Raw genomic sequence first — 24,129 nt, 5'->3', positions numbered from 1 at the left:
GTGCTCCTTCTTGCCTCAGTTTCTCCTTCACAGCCAGCCCCAGAGTAGAGACCAAAGCTCATTGAGATTCTTGGAAGTCTTTTGAGTTTTAAATTTTACTTGTAGTAAAGTGCACACGGGACAAAATTTGCTGCACCAACCATTTTTCAGAGTACACACTCAGTAGTGTCATCCCCCCCCATACACACACACTGAGCAAAACCTCCAAGAATGATTGTTTTATAAAGGTGGCAGGCCATCGGTGTCAGTGTCTGTCCCCAAGGTTTCCTCAGCAAGTCATCACCGTGTTCTGCCTCAGGTGGGACCCCTACCTTTGCTATAAGTAAATCCGTCTATTTTAAAGTTTGCCAACAGATAAAAGGAAAGGGATGGGGGCAGCAGAGCCATAGCGCCGTGACTCAATTCCACTCAGATCTCTTTCTGGATGTGACTAGAGTAGACATCAGACTTCAGGATATCCATGGCTCATTCTCTAGGAATTGCATTCCTTTGGAATTGTGCAGTTTACAATCTAAGGAGCTGTATGCAGCCGTCCAGAGAGGATTAAAGGACCTTTCTGTGGCTGTCTTTGGAAGTAGTGACTCCTCCTTCAATTGTTACTGAATTTCAGTTTCCTTGTCTTAGGAAAGATATTAGTTCAGATATTAAACAGAAAACTACAATGTGTTTTGCAATGAAGTGGTCCATACATTCAGAATCCAATTTGGATGTCTTGTTGTGGGAAGGGGTACACATGAAGACAGAGATCTGGAGCCAGGCAGCTGTGGTTTGCATGTTAATAGCCTGATAAACTGTATACAGGGCCTAGTGCACAGTATCCTACCTGGAGCGTCCCAGTCAGTCCTTGATGGCTCCATGGAGGACGTACTGTCAGACAAGGAAACTGAAAATCAGAATGGATGTCACCCAAGATTATGCCGTCGGTCAGAGGGAAAGTTGGGACAATGACTAGGGATTGCCAATTCCAGCACCCAGAATCTTAACCCTTGAGGTGTGCTACTGCTCGGCTGACCTAGCTGTGCTCTCACAGTCTCGTTCCTCATTTTAAGGTTGTCCTCACGGGTCCTTGTGGGGCTGTTGAGTGAACTGAGAGATGGCATAGCTGAGGCCCTGGGTATAGTTGTGTACCAGTGACCTCTGGGGCAGTCAGGAAGCAGGTCATCTGTCTGGGGCCAGGGAAATACCCTCGAGGGCTCTTATGCTAGCACCAAACCCTGTTGAGAACCACAGTGTTGAGAATAGTGTGCTTCTGCATTTGTCTTCCTGGTTCAGTGGGACATTTGTGGCTCTTGGTGGTTGTCTTATTTGTGTAATGCACTTGTTAGGGCTCAGCTTTTGAACTTGGAACAATAAGAAACCTGGGTTTGCTTAATCTCACTTTCCAACACTGTAGTTATTGATCTGCTTTCAAATACTTGTGAGCTGAACACAATTCAGTGTCAATCAAGGGACCTCATATTGGCTGGTGATTAAATCTGCCCCTGCCCTCCATCTGCTCATGTCTGCCTCCGCCTCCGTGTCTCCCGCGTGAGGTCATTGGAGTGCCGTTGCTTTTCCTGTCTTCTTGTTGGGGTGGGATTTCTGCCTGGAAGGGCAGTTTCAGATGGAGATAACTGGGCAATGGTTTCCTAAAGTGATCCAGCATCTCAAGGCTGTGCACCCTTCTCAGTTACGTGAGCACACAGCTCTTCTAGGCCAGGGCCATTTCCTGTAGTCTGTGCAGTCACCAGTCATGGCGGCCACAGTCCAGTCCTGGGATGGCCTCGACTTCTTTTCCTAGAATAGGAATGTCTACTCCCGCCTCTGGCTCCTCTAGGAGCTGTTCTTCCTGCTTCTTTCCTCCCCCTGTTGTTACTTGTGGGTTTGGAGTGGTAGAAAGTCACCTCTTTGGGATGCTCAGCCCATCACTGAGTTCTTGAAGGAGCTAATCCCTGCCTCAACCTTCAGTGATGAAGTACTGTTAAGGTGATTTGCTGGGTTCCTCCCCGGCTGAGTGCTGGTCCCCACCGAGAGCGTGGCGGGAAGCACAGGGCTGCTCTGCGGCATTCTGTGAGTCCCAGGGCCAAGCAGCCTCTGTGAGCACCTCGTTCCTGGGAGGCACCTGCTCACCGGTGCTGTCTTCAGGGGAAATCCCTTTCTGTGCAAATATGCCCACTGGGTGTCTGATGGAGAGATGCTGGTGGGCCATGTGTATTTGTTTCCTTTCTTCAAAGTCTTCTTTTTGGATGGCAAAAACTAGTTACGAGGTACTAAAAGGATAGTGGAGTTTTTAAAAACTAGGTTATTTCCTTTAAATATTTCTAACTCTCTCCCATGAAATCAGCCATTCCTCCAGCTTGTTTGAGGATGGTGGTCCTGCTGGTGGACCGTGAGTCCAGAGCGACACTAAAAGATGCCCGTGGTACCCAGAGCCACCTGGGAAGTGGGGAGGTGGGTGATGAGCTGGGAGTTGAAGGGAGCAAGGATTCTGGGCTGTTCTGTGGGGGGCGGGATGGGAGCAGGCACACAGGGGAGCATCCTGGGTACCTGTCACTGGAATCCCAGGTCACAAGCTCAGGTTGGCTGGATCTGAGGCTCCTCTGCAGACCGTGGTGCTGCTCATCGTAGCTGCACACGTGGCCAGGTACAGAGCTGTTCTTCAGCAGGGCTTGTGCCCATCTGCATGATGCTCACCCCTTATCCCAGTCCCACAGCTCACGGCTGCCCCTTCCTCTTAGTCTTGGTTTATACGAGTGTTTGCCTGTGAGTTACCTAAGAATCCCTCGGCATTTGTCTCAAAAGATGGTCAATGGGCAGGTCCCTGGGAGAAGCCGTCATCTGTGATGGTCTGCAGAGACGATTGCTGAGTGTCGTGTGTGCCTGGCCATCTGTGGGTCTATGAACTCCTGCACGTGGGCACTGGGCATACTGTGACGCTGTTTCCTGGCACCCTTCCCCTCAGTCCCCTGGACACCACCAAGGTGCTCAGTGCTGTCACTACTTAGAGTTGCCGTGTCGATCAGACGGGAAATGGCTGGAATTGGAACCAGCGCTGTACCTGAGACCTGGGAGAAGCTGCCTTCCACCCCATTGCAGTTTGGTTGGCCAACCTGAGCTCATGGCAGGCTTTGTGGGAGCCTGGAGCTTCTGCCAGGACAGAGGGAGGGTCAGGACCCACTCCTCTCCTGCCTCTGTTCACCTGCCCCAGTGTTCCAGAGAAACCTCAGGTCCTCTGCTTGGAGCCTGGAGGTGAGCGAGCTCTTGGACTGGAGATGTGTCCCCTGGGTCAGGGGACCATCGGAGCAGGGAAGATAAAGAAGAAATCCCAATGTCATGGTAAACTAGGTTACCCCTCGCGTCTCACTCAGCTCTTAGTTCTCCAACTCCTAGATGCCCAAGGTTCTTTAGAAAGTGGCTTTAAGGAGTCTCGGGGCTTACTGTGGAGAGTACCATTTGGTAGGTCCCTCATCCTTCTTTATCCTCAGTCGAGTGATTGTTGCCATGGCAACAGATCTGCTCCTGTGAAGGCTTCTCTAATAGCGTAGAAGGGGACCCGTCGCTTCCTGAGATTGTTAGTAATTATCTTCTCAAAAAAATATGCTCTGAATATTGGGAACATTTTAATGGGCCCTGTTCCTTCCTTTAGGGGACTTTTGAAGTCAGTGTCAGCCCCATGTCTTAAAATAAAAACGACTTGATTCTTTGTTTTCGTTTCGTTTTTTTTTTTCTTTTTGCATGTTCCAACAGAAGAGCCATTATCCCATTGTCAATCATGCCTCCCGCATAGTAGGTACTCAGGTATCGAATTTTGTTTGAAAGGTGGCAGAATAGCCCGGCAACTGTTGATCCGGATATTTTTAAGCAGGTTGGCAGCTAGATACGTTCTTTCTCTAGATGACTTTGGATCTGAAGCCAGGCAGGCCTTGTGGAGCCCATAGACTCAGGGTCTTGAACCTGGTCCTCTTTGTTTTCTCAGCACCAGGCAGAAGGGATCCTGGTGCATCTAACAGGGATAAATCCACAGTGCGTCTAACATGGATAAAGAGCCTCTCATTGCCCTCTCCACGGAGCTCAGATTTAACCCAGCTGCCAAACGTCAAGAGTAGCTGCTTTCCAATATAGGATTCGGTGTGATGATTGTTTGTTTGTTTAAGCTTTGTTTCCTCTTTATTTGCAAATGCCTATTGAGGTGTATTCTGGGTTGTGCATCTTGCTAGACATTGGGAATCCCCGGGCTGCTTGGCTGTAGTTGCTGTCCACAAGGAGGAGACAACAGTAAGCCCAGGTGACATGAGTGTGACACTGCATGCTTCTGCAGAAGGAAAGGAGGGGACTGCATTCCATGGTCCCTCCCTTCCTCCATTCCTGTGCAGAGACCCAGCTGCCTCTGGTCCTGCGAGGGAGAAAAGACAAGCTTGCTCTCCTGCTCAGCTAACTCAGTGTGGCCGGTGGTCTAGCTGCAAGTCGCCATCACCTGGGAACTTGTTTTGAATTGGGATCTGCGTTTTAGCATGACCCCCCTGGCGACCCTAATATAGGTTTTAAGGTTTTTTAAAAAAAAATACTTAATTTTTAGTTATAGGTGGCCACAATGTCTTTATTTTATGTTTATGTGGTGCTGAGGATGGAACCCAGTGCCTCACGCATGCTAGGCGAGTGCTCTACCTCTGAGACACAACCTACGTTAAAGTTTGAGAAGTGGCATCTTTAGTATTCTTTGGGGTCTTAAAGGCCAGGGCAGCAAATACAGGGAACATGTTCCCGGAGGACTCCTGAATTCAAGGTAGGCCTGGCCCAGCTTCAGGCAGCTCTCTCTCCCATCAGCCTAGACACAGCCTCAGAGCCTCAGCAAGACGCACTGGGCATTTGTTACCACTTGATCATAATTAGCCCAAGAGATAATCCATGTGTCCTCCCTGCTTTTGTCTGTGAATAACTCATCCCAAAACAAACAAACAAACAATAACGACAACAAAACAAGCCAATAGCTCCTGGCCTAGACCTTAAGAGTTGAGATTCATGATTCTAATCCCTCCCCAGGGCTAAGGGAAGGGACACAGGCCCACAGAAGGACCAGCTGCTGGCAGTCACTACATACACCACACAGGGGCAATAAATCAGACTTAACTGGGCCTCCGGGGTTGGGCAATGACCTTGGTGGAGTAGGGGAAGCCATTGTGTTACTCTGGCTTTGGTCCTCACCCTCAGGACACAAGGTCAGCTCCGCCCTCCCCCAGCCATTGCCCTGGCAGCTTCCTGTAGGTCTGATTGATGAGCCTCTGTCAGGCTTAAATCATTCACTGAGAGTATTTTCCTTATTGCTTATCTTCTGTTGGAAGAACAGCTGCCAAGGTCAGAAGTCAGAGCTCACCATTGCTACCAGGCCTTCCTTTGACGTGTTTATTGAGCATCTGCTATGACCAGAGCTGCTTATAAGACATAAACAATGTTTTCAGAACTTAAAGGGATCTAGCAGGGTGTGGTGGTGCGCATCTATAATCCTAGAAGCTCTGGAGGCTGTGGCAGGAGGTTGTAAGTTCAAAGCCAGCCTCTGCAACTCAGTGAGGCCCTAAGCAACTTAGCAAGATCCTGTATCTAAATTTAAAAAATGAAGCTGTGGTGGGGATATGGCTCAGTGGTAAAGCCCCTCTGGGTCCCATGCCCAGTACCAAAAAAAAAAAATAAAAAAAAGGGCAGAAGAAGAAGAAAATGAAGGGATCCTGGGTTTAGCTTGGAAGGCAGCATCCCCAGGAGGCTGTGCTGCAGGTGTCCCCTCCTGGGATGGGCTGCGGGGGGCGGGGGGGGGGTCAGTTGCTGAGGGGGTGATTTAGGAAATCCATTCTCCTAGCAAATAGGAAAGGGTCCTCTGCCTGAGTCAACCTGCTTCCTCTGCTACAGGAAGCAGCAGGGGTGACTCATGCTGAGGCCTGACAGCACATGCCCACTCTGGGCCCAAGCCTTGAACAGACCAGCCACCTGGACATGGTCCAGCAAGGTCACTACCATGCTATGGTTTGAATCTGGCTGGTTAAAACAGATGTTCAGGCGGAAGGATTCTTATTCTCCCTCAGTTATACGACTTCCCTGCCTGCCAGCATCTCTGTCAGTGGTACATGTTGGCAAGATGTCCCCAAGAATGGAGTGGTTAAAAGTTTTAACTATGGACTCAGTCCTAGATGCCAATCCTGAATTCTCTGGGACCTCGGGCAAGTCACCTAACCTCTCTGAGGCTCCTCATACCTATCTTATGATGGTATCTATTGGAGGAGTATCATGAAGTTTTTAAACAAACAAATACAACATTCCTGCCTGTTATATTACCAGTACTCAGCAAAGGTAGCTGTCCCTATAATATGGAAAGCAGTAAGATTGTTTCCTGAGATGGGGTGAAGTCCACATAGTTCAGGGATGTACAGATGCCACTTAAAGGAACAAGTAGTCCTCAGGCCAGTGACATGAGCATGATCTGATTCTAGACATTAGAGGTTTCAGCCTAGCATGGTGGTGTATACCTGGAAACCCAGCTACTTGGGAAGCTGAGGCAGAAGGATCACAAGTTCAAGGCCAGCCTGGGCAACTTGGTGAGAATCTGGCTTAAAATAAAATAAGAAAATTAGGACTGGATGCAGCATGAGGGTAGAGCACTCCTGGGTTCAATTCCCAGTACCACCACCACTACTCCACAAAAATAAAATGCTGGGAGCCATTAGCCAAGTAGGTATGACAATTTCCTTGCCAGCGTACCTCATGTTGCTTAGTGGAAGGACTCCTCGTGGAAATAGGACATTTTGCAGTGACATTGCATGTAGGTGACCTTGCTCAAGGACCAAGGCGGATCTGAGTTTAGGGTGTTCCCGGTTTAGGATAATCGGGTTTAGGGCGATCCAGGTTTAAGATTATTCCTGCTGAGAATAGGGCGTATCCTGCTGCCTGAGTTCCCCTTGAGTTCTCACGGGATTCAGACAGTATCTTTTGGGAGACAGAAGCCCAGTGGAGGTGGATTTTGGGCAGAGAACGTGGATTTCCCCAGAACGTGATTGTAGACGGCTGGTGTGAGTTCGGGAATAAAGAATTGCTGTTTGAATCTACAAGCTGTGTGGTGGCTCCTGATTGTGTGCCCAGCCAGACTGCGGCAATAAAATAAAAAAAAGAATATTGGAGGGCTAGGGAATAGCTCAGTTGTTTGCATACACAAGGCCCTAGGTTCAATCCCCAGCATCACACACACACAAATACACACACACACACACACACACAAAGATTGATGACTTTGAGGTGGTCACAGAAAACACAAGACCCAAGCTCAGTTAGAGAGACAGGATGAGGGTCTCCCTCTGTGGAGTGTCAGCCTAGGGTCACCCCTGTAGTGAGATGCATGTGGCAGGCTCTCACTCCACCACACCATTTCTAAATTATCTGACGTGGCATGCAGGCTGTGGGGAGATGATCCTGCGAGCATCCCTACCCGGCAGTTCTGTCCCGTGGTCCAGGAAGACACATGTGGTTTGTGCATCAGGCCACATCTGCTTTGCTGGCATGAGCTGGCATCCTCCAGTCACTCAAGCTTGGCTCCGCCGGGAGCCCCTTTCTATGCCCTGGTGGCAGAGGCAGACTGTGGTGGTGGGGGTTCACCATGGCAGATGTCAGATGTCGGGAGCCAGCGGCATTTCCCGGGTGACACCCCTGCAGGGTTTGCAGTCCAGCACATTCCATCGGGAGGAGGGCGGAATGTGTCTGCTCCTGCTGTGGTGCCCGTCGTGTGAGCGTGTCCCTGTTTTTGTGTTCTCATTCTCGCTTTGCTTTTAAACAGCAACAAAGGAAGAGGAATATTGGTCTTTGCGGCTGCCAGTCCCATGCACGCCAGCATCTCATGCTTGGTGGGCTGGAGCCGCCAGATGGTGGTAGGATTGTGTGTGGTTTTGTTTCCTCTGCTTTATGAAAAGTCGTGAAGTGAGAGAGACTGAGAAGTGGGAGATCGCTGAAAGATTGTCATCTGATAACAGCTTGTAGGATCTTCCAGCCTGGGTGTGACGTCGACCCCACCCAGCATTTGCTGAGTGCTCAGTGCACCGCCTGTGGTCACCACCCAGCTGTGCACGGAGCTGGAAAGAACAGGTTTCTGAACAGGAAACTCCACATTTTCCCCTTCCTTGAAGACTGCCACTGTGGTCTCAGCGAAATCGTGCTTCCTTTGTGGGGGTTCATTTTTGAAAATCTGTCCTAAGGAACCTATTGGCTTGGTTTGATGTACTTCTCCTTCTCCTCCTCCTCTTGGTTTCCTTGACATCAGAGTGTGTGTTCCATACAGGTGACCTCTGTGCACAGGGAGTCTGGCTTGTTTGGAGCCATCGCCAGGCCTAACGTAGGCATCAGGTGCTGCTGGGTGGCCTAGGTGTGACCGCTGTCTGGTTAGGGAGGAGAGGGGCATGGTCGAAGGTGAAGGCCTGCCTGACTGGAGCTGGCTCTTCGCTGCTCTCCTTCCCCTCCCTGGAGCTAAGCAAACCCACGGCATCAGATGGCACCGCACCCTCCCACTGTCCGTCTCTCTGAGCCCAGAAGGAAAAATAAAATGCTGATGAAGTAGAAGAAACATACTTTGTTAATTTGATGCTCTTAATATCCCGAATGCCTGCTTTGACCTTTAATAAAAATGACAGCCCCCGAGTGGGAACCAGCTGCCTCACAAACACGTGGCGGAGGAGCAGAGAGGAGGTTCTGGGAACCGAGAAGCAAGAGGGAGCAGGAGGATGGGAGCCGCCTGCCCAGGCGAGCGTAAGGAGCAGCTGCTGGTCTGTCGCTCCATGGATTTTCTGAGGCACTTTCCATTCAAGGTCTTAAAGAAAAATTTACATGAGACTTTAAAATTTTTTTTTTAATTTTCTTTTTTTTTAACTAGGGATTGAACCTGGGGGCACTTGGTTAACTAAGCCACATCCCCAGCCCGTTTTTTTTTTTTTTTGTATTTTGTATTTAGAGACAGGGTGCTGCTGAATTGCTGAGGCTGGCCTTGAGTTCACAGTCCTCCTGTCTCAGCCTCCCAAGTCACTGCACATGAGGACTTTTTAGTTTGCTCTGAGGACAGGGTCTGTCTCCTTGCTTCATAGCATAGTTATTAGATTAAGGTATTTCCTAAACATTGCTCAAGTGTAGGTATGGAAACCACCTCTTGCACTACTCCAGTATCTTGGTTGCCAGGAAGAGGAACCATCTGTCTCAGCTTGGAAGTTGCCTGGGGAACCCACTTATAGAACCCCCCCAAGAAGGTGTGTCCACCCCTTGCTGAGGTCTGGCAGGCCCCTGGCCCAGGGCAGCCAAGCGTTCTTTACTGATGTGATGCTTTGTTGGTCTGACTGCGCTTGTCCACCTAGTGATGCTTTGGATTTTGCCACTTTGACTAAATCTTTTAATTTTTTCCTTCAGCACTAGGGATTGAACCCACCGAGCACCCTCCCCAGCCTTCCTTTTCTTATTTCGTTTTGCCCTAAATTGCCCAGGCTGGCCTTGAACTTGGGATTCTTCTGCCTCAGCCTCCTGAGTCTCTGGGATTACAGGTGTGCACCACCGCGCCCAGTTCCAACTAGATCTTTGAAGTGTGGTTTTGGTTGGCTCGAGGGCCGCAGTTGAACTTTTCCAGGCATGAGACCCTTGTCCCCTCTTTCTACAGAAGTCAGGCTCAGGTTCAGGTTCAGGTGACATTTTGCAGCCCTTTTCCACTCCTTTCCAGAGACTGTGTACGGTCACCTAACTGTAAAACAAAAGGATCCTGAGACAGATGGGGAGGCACTGTGGGAGGAGGCCCCAGCTCCAGGTCAAGCCCGAGCTCACTGTCCACACGTGTGTGCATGCAGAGCTGTCGCTCCGAGACAATTGCCGGCCTCCAGGTGTCCCCCAGGGCAGCAGATGGTGTGCCCTGCCATGCCCCGCTCAGCCTAGCCAGAGCGGCAGCTGATACACGCCGAGCACCTTTTGTGACACAGCACCCGGGCAGCCCTCCAGCCCACTGTCAAGGTGAAAAGACACCTGGCGTCTCAAGACTTCAGGGCTCTGTGAGTATGGGCTCGAGAGGAAGGAGAGAAAGAGACCGTTTCCTGGTATCCTGAAACCAAAATATTACAGCCTGCCAGGTGGTGGCAGAAATGGCCCTGAGGCCCGTCCCATGATGGTCTGGAGCTGGTCTGGAGCGCTGGATTCAGTGGGACTTTCCTGTTGTGCTTGGCTGGAAGGATGCTGGCGGGGGGCAGCTGCCTGCAGCTCCGCAGCGTGAGAATGAGCAGCCAAGGCAGGGTCTGGGGCCAGGGCAGCTGCCTGCCTGCTGTGGGGTAGGTGCAGGGCATAGGACCTCTCTAGAGTGGTGACCATGACCCTTTCCATACCCCAGGCCGAGCCCTGGGAAGCGTCTGCTTGGCTGATGCGTGACTGTCAGTGAGTACGAAGGGAACCTTCCCAGGCAGGAGCTGGACTGATCCTGCCCGGCCGCGGTGGTCTGCTGAGATGTTGGGAAGAAGGGACAATTCTGGCTTTCATGGAAATGGCCTTTGACTTTTAAGTCACCTTCTGAGTCCTGATTTGCCAGCTCCTCAGAGAGGAGCAGAATTAGATTCGGGAGGAGAGAGGGTGATTGTGGGGTGGCTGGTGCCTCATCAGGGATGCAGGCTGCTGCCAAGCCAGCTCTCGAGGCCACTGCCTCACCTTCCTGGAAGGCTTGGCTGACAATTGCTGCATCAGAGGTCTGCTTAATGGACCCACTGAGATGGCCAGTGCCCCTTATTTTCTCTGTAAAATATTCCCCTCCTGTCTTCAGCTCTCTGATGGCGGCTCCTCTGGCATGTCAATACTTGTCCCACTTGGGCTGAGGCTTAACCACGTGGCAGCTGCCTGTGCTCCCAAATCTGTATGTGCCAGTTGTATGACTATCATTAAGAGATTTAGTTGTCAGGTACTAAGTGTCTATGAGTGAAAAATCAGGATGTGTTGTTTCTATAAAAGAAGTGGAATGTTTAGAAAGTTACTTTTATCAAAAAGTTGCCTGGGTGAGGCCCTGGTAAAAGCCTGGGATGAAGGGGCTGGGTGTAGCGCAGTGGTAGAGCATTTGCCGAGCCTGAGACACTGGGTTTGATCCTGACACTACAGGGGAAAAAAAAAAAAGAAAAGAAAAAAGATTGTGGATTAAAGAGGTCAAAATCTAGGATGCTCAGATGGCTTTACAAGAAGCCCAAACTGGAGATCATCGTTGATGCATTTCGGGTGTGATTTATGCAACACAGATGACAAGGGACAGTAGGGCAAACCCTTTTGGTTGAGCTGCTTATTCTCCTGCTAGTGCCAAGGAGTGTGCCAAGATTCAGGATTAGCCATAGTGGGAACACCACTGCTAACAGAACTCTGTGGCTTGTAGGCCACTTAGGCTCTGCATGTCACTCAAGCATGTGGCAAGGAGGGGAGAGAGATGGGGATACAGCTTCCAAGAGACCCCTCAGACTCCTGGGGGTCGATGGGAGATAAGGGGTGACTGACCCCGACAAGTAAGTGGTGTGGGTGAAACAGATGAGTTTTGGAAGAGATTCCTGGTGTCCCTGGGGCACCTACCCCCATACTTGGTACATTTGGAGTGTGTGTTAGTTATGTATCCAGGAACCCTACGTTTACTCTCTTGGATCCTTTGAACAAAGCCAGCAGTGTCACCTGTGCCATGAGGTACGCCCCTGTGTTTAGCACAGGTACCCATCTGTACCCAGTGAGGGGCAGAGGAGGCGAGAGCTCTCAGGGTAGGTGTGCCGGGCTCCTGATTTGTGTCAGAGGTCACAGATCTTCAGAGAAGTCTTGGGCTGGCTGCTCATTGTTGGCTGATGGTGGTTGGAGGGCCTTCTTACCCCGTCCCCTTCTCCTCCCTTCTCCTCCCACCCAGGAAGGAGCTCTTCCCAGCTCCACAGGGTCTCTGCCCTTCAGATGCCACCTGGTGTGGGCTCTTGGGCTCCCTCCTGTGGTTACTTGGTTATTTTCTTTATTTTGGACTTGAACATAAGCTGCCTCTAGTTCAATTAATGTGTCCCCAAGGCTGTGGAGGGAGGGAGGGCCTGTTGACTGTGGGGAACGTGAGTCTTGTGTCTTTAAATTAATGTTCCTTTAATGGCAAGTGGGATATTTTCTTCATTACGGGAACCCGCCATGCCTGTTACCTCTGTGCTCACGAGGCTGGGGGAGGCAGGGAGCCTAATGGCTTGGTGGCTTCTGTGATGAGCATTTGCGGGGAGGCTGCTGTGACAGCTGGGGACAGCGCTCCTGGCTTCCCAGGTCCAGCTCTATCAGCGACTCCTCCGTGTGGAAAGAGGACATGTTCCAGTGCTTCCTAGCAGGAGCACCCAGGGGACATTAGGAAGTGTAGAGACGCTTCTGGTTGTCACAATGGATAAGGATGGGGTTTTCCAAGATGCTGTAGAACAGCCTGTGGCTCCCAGGACACAGAAGTGATCCTTCTCAACAACAAAGAAAGATCTGGTCCAAATGTCAGCAGAGCTGAGGTCGAGAGGCCCTGCCCTGTCTGCAAAATGAGCGTCTACCCGAGGTTCTCGCTGATCCTAATTAGCCTTCCAACAATATCAGCCCTCCGAGGGACAGCTGCGACTCACAGTGACTTATTGTGCCCCTGAACTTCCACCAAAGGGGTTCCACGTCTTGCTTCTCCGTCTGCTCTCCTCTGCAGCGGCAGCAGCCCGCCCCACAGAACACGTTCTGGGTCTCATTGCCCTGCCCACGCTGGAGGCCAGACTGCCGCCCACTGGTGTCCTGCTGTGCAGAGGGATGGCAGCCACTGCACAAGATGCCCCGTGGAGGGGCAGGACAGTGCCACTTGACGGACAAGTCGAACAGAAGGTTCAGCCACATGGAAACTGGGAGGAAGGAACAGTGACTGTGGCCTTTGCTCTCCCTATTTCCTTCCCGCCCTCCAAAAATACGCACAGAAACAATTTGGATTCTGTTTGCGACCTTAACGTGCTTCTTTGTCCTCAGTCAGGAATGTCCCCAGCTTGTCATAGTGGGAAAGGATATTTTGGTGTCAGTCAAGCAGGTCTGGACCTGGCTTTGCTGCGAACCAGTTCTGGGGCCCTTTGCCGGGCGTCAGCCTTTTTCCTTGTTAAATGGGTTGATGTGAAGACGGGGCTCCTCCCTGCACTGGTTGTTGTTTTTTTTTTTTTTTTTTGGTATTTCCAGGGATTGAACCTAGGGGCACCCCAGCTCTGAGCTCTAGCCCTTATTTATTTTTTATTTGGAGACAGGGCCTTGCCCGGGCTGGCTTCCATCTAGCGATTCTTCTGTCTCAGCTTCCTGAGTTGCGGAGGTCCCAGGTGTGTGCCACGTACCCAGCTCTCTGTGTCATTTTATACATATCCCCCCATCCAGTCTGTGAGCCCCTCCAGGACGAAGTCCTTGTCTTCATTACCTTTGAAGTCACTTAGTCCTGGCCACTTGGTAGATAATCGTCATGAGCTGCCTTGTGTATCCGCAAAAGACATGTGGAAGTCCTAATCCCTGGAACCCGCGAAGGTGACTGTTTGGACCAGAGGTCTTTGCAGATGTACTCAGGTAGGATGGGGCCATGCAGTTGGGTCTTCAGGCAGGGACACTGGAGTCTTTATAAGAGGAAGGAAATTTAAAGACACATACACAGAGCATGTATGTCCTGTGGGGACTCAGCACACAGAGGAGGTGGTGTGATCACAAGGCAGATATGAGAGTGGTTGAGCCTAAAGCCATGGGAAGCAGGAAGGAGTCTCCCCTCCAGGCTTGAGGTGGAGTGAGGTCCAGGTGACACCTCGATTTCAGACTTGGAGCCTCCAGAACTGTGAGGAATGCATTGTGATTGTTCCCAGTGTCTGGGGCTCTTTGTTACACAGCTCTAGGAAGCTAATGTAACATTCAGTAAGCACCTGGGGGACTTGTAAGAATCTTCCTGTGCATGGTGCATAGGGTTGGGCCTCAGCATTCATACTTCCATAGTCCTGTCCTAGGACATTTTTACTTTCTGATTTCTACCAATCTACCGATCGTCCCATTTAGATCATTGTCTGGTTTTATGCTACTTCATTACTTCTGTTTATTATGGAAGAAAGTTCTGACAGGTACCACATTAAAAAAATATTAAGGTGTTGTCCGTAACGTATGCGTGCGTCCCTAAGCAGCTGCATTGGATCGCTGATGGGCACTTCTCTAGCAACAGATGTTTGTTTCAGGGAGGAAGCAGGGAGGATGTTGCTCCCTCCCCTCTTCTCCTTTCTGCTGGCAAGAAACAGAACCAAATCAAAATGACCTTAAAAATAAGGAAATGTGTGTTCTTGCAAAATAGGGTACTCAGGCTCAGGGGGAAGGCAGGTTCCAGGAGAGCTTTCCCGGGACTCGGGTTCTCTTTGTCCAGCCTCATGCTAAGGTCGTAAAGCTGGTGTGCTGCAGGGGCAGGCAGCCTGCTTCCTGGCTCACATCCTGTGGGTCTCTTTGATGTGTTTCTCACCAGATCTGGGGACTTTCCCCAGCAGCCCCTCCAGCTGCCCTCTCTCCCAACAGGGTGGAATTGGCATCCTCTGGATGGACGGCTGCTGGAGACCCAGGCCTCCCCACAGGCTCCAGATTCACAGCTCTTATTCCTGCTGAGCAGGCAGAACAGTGCACCCCAACAACCCTCGGGTCCTAATCCCCAGGACCTGGGAACACACTCTCTTATAAGTCGCATCTGCAAAGGGACTCTGCAGAGGTGATTCAGTTAAGGACTTTGAGACAGGGACATGATCCCGTATCTTCCCGGTGGGTCCAGTATAATGACAAGACTTCTCATGCGGAGGTGGCCCAGGAATAAGTTAGAGGACAGGTAAGGACCAAAGGAGGGTCAGAGAAGAGGTAGAAAAGAGAGAAGATACCACACCTCTGGACTGAAAATGGAGGAAGGGGCCGTGAGCCAAGGAATGGAGGAAGCCTCTGGAAGCTCATAAGGGCAAGGATCTCCCTGCAGACCCAGAAGGAACACAGTTCTGTCCGTACCTTGATCTAAGTCGGTTAAGACCCGTATTGGACTTCTGACTTTTAGAACTGTAGGATAATAAATCTGTGTTGCTTTTAGCCACTAAGTTTGTGCTACTTTATTGCACCAACTAAAATACCATCTTTTGTGGAGGTTGACCTTGAATCTATATAGACCATTTCTAAGATCAAGCATCTCCTATTTATTTAGAACCTTTTATGGTGTATATAGTGTAGAAGGTAGACACATATGTAGGGAATAAACAAAAGACAAACCAGTCTCTGGTCCGGCCTCCAGGTAGGCCCAGCCTGGTGATTTGCTCTAAAATGGCGAATATCAGTTCATTCATATCTCAGCGCTGGGTACTGGGAATTCAGAACCATAAAGATCTTGTCCTCCCTCACAAGTGGCTGAGCGCCTCAGCCAGTGATCTGGTTCCATAAATATTCTCACGATCAAGTCCAGCCTCTTCCAGATGCTTTCCCTGTCTTTGTAGCTGTGGCTGGTTTCCTCCCATTCAAACCTGCTGATTGGTGTTTTTTTAAGTTCTAGGGAGGGCCGGGAGAGCAGGGCTATTGTTAAGCACTGCACACTGAGACCTATTTTTAGGGTATCCTGTGTTGCTGAGATCAGCAGAGTCCAGCTCTGATCCTGGGTGCACAGGGGTCGTCCTCTGCCCCAGCCCTCATGCCAGTTGGACGGAGACACTGCTGTTGGGATGTTTTCCCTGCAGTTCTTCATTTCCTGTCCTTTGTAGGGTTTCCTGTTCTGCAGAGGCCCAGGGGCAGGGCACATGCACATTGTGTTCAGAAACGACTTGTTACACCCCGTAGCCCAGCTGCTTCTGGGAAGCCGTGGGCTGTCTGGGGGATGAAATAAGTCTATGAAAATATCTGGGAAGGTAACTGAAGTAATGGGGCAGAGGAATGGAGTGGGGGACCTGGGCTTTGAGGTGATGTTTTCCAACCTTCTAATTCTCTCTTGAGGGTAAAAAAGGGCATAGATTATTAACTTCCAGCATTCTCCAAAGCAGCTTAACCAAGATGGAGCTCAGTCCTTGGGGTCCCACAAGTTAGTTCTGGGTTCAAGAACCAAAGGACTGGCTGAGAGCTGGCTATAGCAAGCCCTAATGTCCATAATAGTGTGTAGAGGGGTAGGTTTGGTGTGGTGTTTGTTCTCCACTGTGCCCTTCCTATCTTCTTTTTCTGTATTAAGCTGAATGGATAAATGCACCAGTTATGGAGATTCAGTCTGGTGGAATCTCATTTACTGCCATATGACCTAGGACAAGTTGTTTGAAGCGCTTTTCCGGCCTGTAAAATGGGTATAACAACAATACCAGCACAACTAGGCATCTAGCAAGGATTAAATGAGTTTCCAGGTTCTAAGATCAGTACCAGGAAGTCCTAAATACTGGCAAACCTTTTTATACCTAACATTTTAAGTGATTATTCTCTAACATTTTAGGTGATTGCGTGCTATTCCATTGTGTGCCTCTGTTCTGCAGTTTATTTAACCAGATCCCTATAATGGGATTGGGTTTCTAGTCTTTTGATGTTGTAAACAACGTTTCGATGACTACTTTCATAGGTAAAGATTTTCTCTCACCCTTAATTATTTCCTCAGGTTAAATTCTACGATTAGAATTGCTGGGTCAAAGAGGGTGCATATTTTTTAAGGCATTTTCTTGATAGATGCTACCAAATTTTCCTCCAGGATAGTATTAGTCTACACTCTCACCAGCAATGAATGAGTGTGCCAATTTCCTTCTGTGGCCAGGTTATTAACTTTTAATCAAATGAAGGCCTTGGGAAAAAAGAGCTATTTCCTTGGGGATAAAGCAGTCCTTATTCTTGCTTATGAACGAGCAATAAAAGCTCTGGACAACCTGAAGCTCACCCAGAAGGTGGGTAGAGCATGTGAGAACAGCGCCCTCTACTGGCTCTCTCTGGTGGAGAGGTGTGAACCGCGGTTGATGGTGATACAGAGATGATCATGGTCTCCCCAGCCTGTTGGGTGGGGATGCCAGGAAGTGAAGGGCTGCAACATTTAAAAGACTTCTAGACACTTAAAAAGTCAGCCTCGAGTGACATTTACTTCTTGCTTAGGTTCTTTTATAGCAGTGATTCTCATCAAGGGATGATTCCCCCCCAGGAACACTTGGCACTATCTAGGGACATTTCTAAGAGCCACCAATCTGAGGGAGTACAGGATGGGAAGGCTGCTGCCATCTAACAGTGCCCAGGACAGCTCCATGGGCAAATTCAGTAGTTGAGGTGGGGAGACCCTGTTGTAGAGGAGGGGAAGAATTGCCCTGGGAAAGCTTCTCTTTTCAGGCTAAAAGGAGATATGGAAATATTCGCATTTAATATGTGTCACTATTATTATTAGTAGTATTTGATTGTAGAAACCTGTTAGTTTTCCAGAATAAAAGGGAAAGCAGGTGGAACTGAAGCACCAAGTTGCCATTTGTAGAAGACAGGGCAGAGCAAAATAAAACCCCTAACGTCACGTGCACTTATAAAAGAGGGACTTTTTTCTATGGTCTCGACTTGGTAGAAACTGATATAATTTCTGAGGCTTTCCCTGGAAGGCCTTATCTTGAAAAGGGAGTGCTTTATTTGACTCTTTCCCCCAGTTTCACAAGCACCCGTGTTTTCCTGTCATTTGTAATTGCTCCTTCCAGTGAGTGACTGCCATCTGAGATCACAGAGGCTCCCCCCATACCCCGGGAAGTGCTGATTTGAGCATTGTTCCTAAGAAGGGGAAAGGAAGGGTGTGCCCCAAGGGAAAGTAGGGCAGGAGTTTTGGGAAAATCAAACTATGCGGCCCCTACCTTCCATATTTGGCTGGGCTTGAAGACCTTTGTCACTGGAGTGGCCCAAAACACTCAGAAATGTTCTGTGGCTTCATTTTGCGTTAACTTGCTGTTCTCTGAATGGCTTGCATTTCCGAACATGTATCTTGAAATAATTAACTGGAGAGGCTCTTAACTGCTCTTGATAATGTTAAGAGGATTATTTGGCCAGAAATGGGGGCACAAAAATCGACTTTTAGCTTTCCCCTAAATGTCAGATGCTGTTTTGATCATCTTATATGTGAAGTGTTTGTTTCAACTACAGGTCCCATTCATGAATTGTAAAGTTTATTTCTGAAGCACAATCAGCTTTATAAAAATATATGTACATTAGATAGAATAGGAAATACCAGAGTATCATACAGACTAACCACAGCCTTAGTTTGGCCTTATACAAGCATGTCACCATGCATACATATGTGTACATATTTGGTTTATATACACGTACACATGTCTGTGATGAGACATTTGGGGGGCAGTGGCTTAGGTTCTATGATGTAAAATCTGGGCTTTTTTTTAAGTTCCTGCAAAGATCTCAGGGATTCCTTCTTGTAAGCAGTCTCTCAGTTTTATCTGTTAATTTTTCAGGTGGTACCAGGGAGATCGGCTCAGCTCTCACCAGGATGTGCATGAGGCACAGAAGCATCGAAGCCAAGCTGAGGCAGTTTTCCAGGTGAGGAGCATGTTTTACCTCAATCCATAATGTCCTTGCTGATCTCAGGGGAAGGAGGCAGTGATGTGTACAGTATCACCCCTTTCGCAGAATGGTCTCCCTATAGCATTTAGGGCCCCACATCCTTGCCTTCCCCTGGTCCTGCTCATTCATTGAATAAGCATTGTTGGGTGCTGGTCTAGGTACTCCAGATGCAGCTGAGAGCCATGGGCCAGGTCCCTGCCCTAGGGACCTGCACTTCCCTTCAGATCATCTCTGGAATGCTGCATGGGTCTCACCTTCTCTCCTGTCAGTTGAGGAGCCAGAGGGTCCTAGAGAAATGGTAGGGGCTGGCATAGGGATCTGGAGTCACCAATATTCAAATGAAAATGGACATGATCCCCCAAGGAGATCAGCCAATTCAGCAGCATCTCACAGTTCTGTTTGGGAGAATAAAAGAAGGACATCTGGAGATATCTTCCCTTCTTGATGATCTAGAAGCCAGCAGTACAGACCTACAGTTTTTTGGGTCTCTTTCTCCAGGCTGTGCACAATTAGTGTACATCATGATTTATAATCCTGAATGCACATCAGAACTGTTAGGTCTTTTGAAACTAAGTAATGCTTGGTCCCCACCCTCAAGGTTTTTACAAAGGGCCACTTGAGACCCAGGTGTCTTTGCTTTTGGGTGGTTCTTGATATGCAGTCAGAGGGGAGATGCCCGTGTTCTGCAACCTGGCTTGTTAATCTGATTGCTGGAACACAGCTGGGAAGTGAGAAGAGGGGTCAGTCCAGCCACTGACGTGTATGTAGCCTCTCAATAGTCATTAGAAAGCAAGCATCCAGGCTGTTCCCAAGCTGTGGAGTTCTGAGTGAATGTCAGCTCACTAGGCAGCCTTTGCTTGCTTCAAGGAATTGTGATTTAGATTTGTTTTGACAACCAAATGTAAGTCTTGACAACAGAATGTATCTATTTAATTTCTCCTTTTTTTCTCTTTGGATAAAAGTGCTTTAATTGATTGTCTGATAAATCCACTTCAAGAACAGATGGAAGAATGGAAGAAAGTGGCCAATCAGCTGGACAAAGACCACGCAAAAGGTACAGGGCGAGAGGTCTGACGCCTCGTAGCGCAGCGCGAAGAGCTGTGGATGTTGCCAGCTGCTGCCTGGTGACAGGGCTGGGCCCCTCTTTCCCTGCTTCTCCTGTGTCAGGAGACGAGCAGTCCAAAGTGATCCCATTGTGAGATATTTCCTGGCGTGCAGTATCACTCCACTGATAGCCTGAACTCTTGGTGGCAGTGCCATCCGCTGAATTAAAATGAATTATAATGGCAGGCTTCAGTGCCAAACATTTATACTTAAGGCATTTCAGAACGTTTTGAAAGCCAAGACTCCAATGATAAAAGCTTACCTTGGGTCACCTGCTCAGAGCTGGGCCTTCCCTGTACTGTCTCTAGAGAGAGAAGTCTTCACTAACTGGTTTAGTTAATCACTGGGGACCTTGAAAGCAGGAGAAGGAGCAAGGTGTAATCTGCAGAGGAAGTAGCACTGCTACTCTTCCAAGCGAGTGTTTTGTGTTCCTTTTGCACAGGCCAAAGACTGTTTGATAATAAGGCCTCATCCCGTGTTGGGGTCATTCTGAGTTCTGTGTGTGCTAAATGTTGTGGGGCTGCAGAAAGACGGGCATGGAATCTACTAGTACAGGAACAGATCAGCCCTGTTCAAGGCAAAGTGGGCCCTAGTGAAGACCAACCAGTGCTCTGGGAACACGGATGGACCACTCTTGGTGGCTCTTTGCAGCCATGGGGATGGTTTATTTCACTTGTTTTGGGCTATGAAATGGACCTTCTTCCACATCCTCAGAGCTGTCAGTAACCACCAGGAAGTTGTACATTCACTCACATTCATCAATGACGCACTTAGAGCTGCCGTGTCCATACTGTGTCCCATGTCTTTGTACTCGCTGGGACCACAAAAACAATAAATAGATCTGTATGTCCTATAAAATATATTAATCACAGCTGATAGGCTCTTGTGGTTCCTGTCTTCACTGTTATTGAAAACCAGTCTTTTAAAGAACTTTAGCCAATCATTTTGATAAAAGAAGGGACTGGAGAAGACTTGTGTTGTTGAGATTTCCTAAGTGTGGGTACAGTAGCCAGATATTTAACAATCATATAAAAAGTTAGTATAAAATCCTTGACCCTTCCACCCCAACATTTTTAAAAGTTTTGATTCACCTTTAATAGAGAAAATAGCATCTCATATTTCTCTTAAAAGTTACCATTAAAAAAAAATTTCATTCTTTAAGATCTACCCCCAGTGGCACTTCCCATCTGGGACTAGCTCTTGGGTTTGATACCATCACTTGAAGTTAGGGAGACCGACAACTTGGAAGGATTTACTGTCCTTCAAATACGTGTATTAACTAAGGCATGGTTGCTTTCTCTTAGGTTCCCTGGATGTGTCTCTTTACCTCCATTAGATTAAAAAAAAGAAAAAGAAAGAAAGAAACAAACAAACAAACATCGGAAAGGTGTTTTGTTTTTTTTTTTTAAGACAAGGAAAAAGTTGATGTTTTCCATTTGACCTTCCCACCTGTGTCCAGGCTACCTCTTTATTCAGTGTGCACATTTGGTAGTCCTGCAAAGCTGATTTGATAGCAAAGACTTCAAAATTGGATGTGGAAAGCTTTTGTAAGGGCGGTTTTGCTGAGCCCGCGGGGAGAAGGCAGCAGGACTCTTGGAGCTCTGCTTCATCTCTCATCCAGGACAACCAAGGTCCCTTGATTTTAACTGAATACTCCCCCGCCCCCATCCCAGGTAGACACAGAGAAATGCTTCCCCATTTTCCCTGAGGGATTCACATCCTGAGGCTGATACAGAGCCTGGGCCTGACTGAATTTAGACCATTGCCAGGCTCTGCACCCCTGCTAGCTGGCCTGTGTCTGGACCAGTGGTGGGGGGGCAGGTGCCAACCCCCAGGCTGGTGGCAGAGCAGTTGTTCACATTTTCAGCTCAGATTTCACTGAGAAGACATGCCTGGTAGCAGCACCTGTCACTCCCTCTGCACCTGGTGCCTCAGGGTGGGCAGAGGAGACCAAGTCACTACTGCTTCCCTCGGGGAAGATGAGAACTGAGGGCAGGGTCCAGGATGGGGCAGGGAGAGAGCAGGGTGCTGCAGAAGCTGAAGGTGGCCAGCCACGAGTTTGGTGGAGGAATTAGACATCGAGGTGCTGTTTTGAGAGGAATCCTAATGGACAGACATAGTTTCATCACCCTGAACTTGGGGCAGCTGGGGAGGTGACCTCTCCAGCCCAGTGAGCAAGCTCTGCAGAGAGGTGGGGAAGACGGCGCAGCATCAGAGCAGAGCAGGAACCTGCCCAGGCTGCCGGGCCGGGGGGGCGGCAGGACCGAGAAGAGGGACAGGGACCGAGCTGGGCTTTAGGAGAGCTGTTCTGGCCATGGTTTGTTTATTCCTTCCACAAATGTGTCTCTGTACGCTTTGTGCCTTGGGAAAGTAAATAAGATTAAAAATCTTTCCTGACCCTCGAGCAGAGAAATTGTGATTTTTTTTTTAATTAAAATGGACCCAAATGATGTCTGTCCTCAAAGCTGGCACCATAGGGCAAGACGGCATGCATTTTGTGGTGGTCACTTTTGCTTTTGCAGTCCTGGGGACTGAACCCTGGCAGGCGCTCTTCACCGAGGTGCATCCCAGCCCCATTTCATGGTTTCTCATGTTAATAACCTCTCTGTGGTAAAATGTCAGCGTGGGATTTTCCTCATAGTGTATTTCCACAAAGCTGTTTACTGCATGTCGGAGTTTGTGTGCCCTGTGAGGAAGGCAATGGCTGTTCCTAAAATACTTTCTGTGGAGCAAAGTAGTAAAATTATTGAATATTCTTTTTTTCTCTTAGAATACAAAAAGGCTCGCCAAGAGATAAAAAAGAAGTCCTCAGATACACTGAAACTGCAGAAGAAAGCAAAAAAAGGTAACTCCGAAAATTGTGTCATTGATGTTGTCATTTTGAGAAAACATGAACAGGTGCTGGATCCGTCTTCAAAGCAGGTGTTCTGTTCGTAGACTTAATGTCTGATGGCCCTGGAGAACCCATAGGGGAAAGTAGGACCTATCCGAGTTAAAGCTCTCTAAGTGCAGACTGCGTGTGAATTGGAAGCCCCTGCCAAGCCGGACTTGACTTGTTCCTTCCCCTACCTTTGTCTTCAAAATCTGACGGCTTCCATGCCTACTGTGCTTTGTAATGAAAGCTACAAATTTCTTGGAAGCCTTGGGAGAATGCAAAGAAAGCTTTATGCAAATGTTCTATAGTAATTATTACAGAAATCATGTCATTTTCTCCTCCATCTTTCACAGCCTATAATCTCCGAAACCCTCTATTAATTCTTGGGAGAGTGTTGGGGATGGCTGCAGCAGGGGCCGGAGTCACTGCCGCTTGGGGGATTTTCCAGGGTGTTCATGAGGGAGGAGCTTAGTCGCTCACCAGTAAGGGGAACTAGGTGATGCAGGGTCCCCTCCCTCTGCCTCCTTGTTTAACATCACTCTCAAACCAATGGAGGGTCACATCCATGACCTTTGCTCCCCAGAGCAGAAAAATCAAGCTAAATCCACTTTGCAAGCATTCATGTTAGAAAGGCCTAGAATGTAGGAATTTTCTCAGGAGGTGGAGAAGGGGATATTCCTTCCAGACTATTCTTCTTGATACCAAGTTTTTGAATCTGCTGCATCCTGACTGATAAAATGGTATTCTTCCTTCACGCTGCTGTGTGGGTGGTATATAGTATTAATTTGTGATACCAACCTTTATAGGTAGTGATCCCCCAAACCCAATTTTCTCTTTCCTAAACCACCAGGTCTCATTTGGATTTAAAAGAAAATGCATTTGGGGATACTGAATGGTGGAAGGTGTTGGGTCAGGGGAGGTGATGTCTAGACGAAGGATTTAAGCTTTGACATTAAGAAAAAAAGTCCCTTCCCTCTCTCAATTCTTACAAAAGCCATAAGCCTGTTTCAGAATTAAATCAGATGGATTTTCACCCACAGTCAGATTCCCAGTCCCCTTCAGATCCAGCGGTTTCTTTGGGATGTGTTTTTCTGGTTTGGAGTGTCTCAGATTTACATTCCATCTAATGAGGGCCCCTGGGAGCTCGTGTTGGACAAGTAATAGGGTTTGTGGCCAGTAACACCTTAGTGAGTCTAAAGGTGAATGTTGGTAAACAAAATTGCTACCAAATCTCATCAGCTCTGAGTCCCTGTGAAGAGTGGGCTGGTTCTTCTCGTTGACATCTTGGCACTTTAGAGATAGGAGGGATTAATGGGCTCAGAGAGAAGGGCCAGGAGAGATGTGTAGGCTTAGAAAGGTCTCGGCGTTTGGTGAAAAGGATGAGGTAAGAAAGAGAGGCTATTTTCCCTTAGCTTCCTGGAGTTCTCTTTTCAGAGGCCTTAAGTTCTGGCTGCAGAAATAACCCTTTTATCTAAGTTCTGCATGAAAGCAAAAGGGTCCTTGCCTGCCACTCAGAATTACTGGCATTGTCCAGTTAGCAGAATGTGGACCTCTGGGTGAAGCCTGATAGGTTGCTCACAGTGCAACATAAAAGGAAGTTTCTGGCAATT

The 24,129-nt window shown here is 48.6% G+C and overlaps 1 protein-coding gene across 13 annotated transcripts in view; it reads left to right on the top strand.

Annotated features, from left to right (window-relative positions):
* The window catches only part of Mtss1 (MTSS I-BAR domain containing 1), a 154,788-nt gene that overhangs the window by 98,535 nt on the left and 32,124 nt on the right, over positions 1–24,129 (top strand). For all 13 annotated transcript variants that reach the window (XM_058585720.1, XM_058585716.1, XM_046464961.2 and 10 more), the window contains 3 exons: positions 18,432–18,516; positions 19,503–19,594; positions 22,415–22,489. In XM_058585720.1, the coding sequence (XP_058441703.1) occupies positions 18,432–18,516; positions 19,503–19,594; positions 22,415–22,489 (252 nt within the window). The remainder of the gene's footprint in view (positions 1–18,431; positions 18,517–19,502; positions 19,595–22,414; positions 22,490–24,129) is intronic.

Source organism: Marmota monax, unplaced genomic scaffold (genome assembly GCF_021218885.2).
Source record: "Marmota monax isolate L192 unplaced genomic scaffold, Marmota_monax_Labrador192_F-V1.1 WCK01_AAM20220418_F8-fsc00003, whole genome shotgun sequence".
Classification (NCBI taxonomy): domain Eukaryota; kingdom Metazoa; phylum Chordata; class Mammalia; order Rodentia; family Sciuridae; genus Marmota; species Marmota monax.
This window is presented reverse-complemented; position numbering and strand designations above follow the sequence as displayed.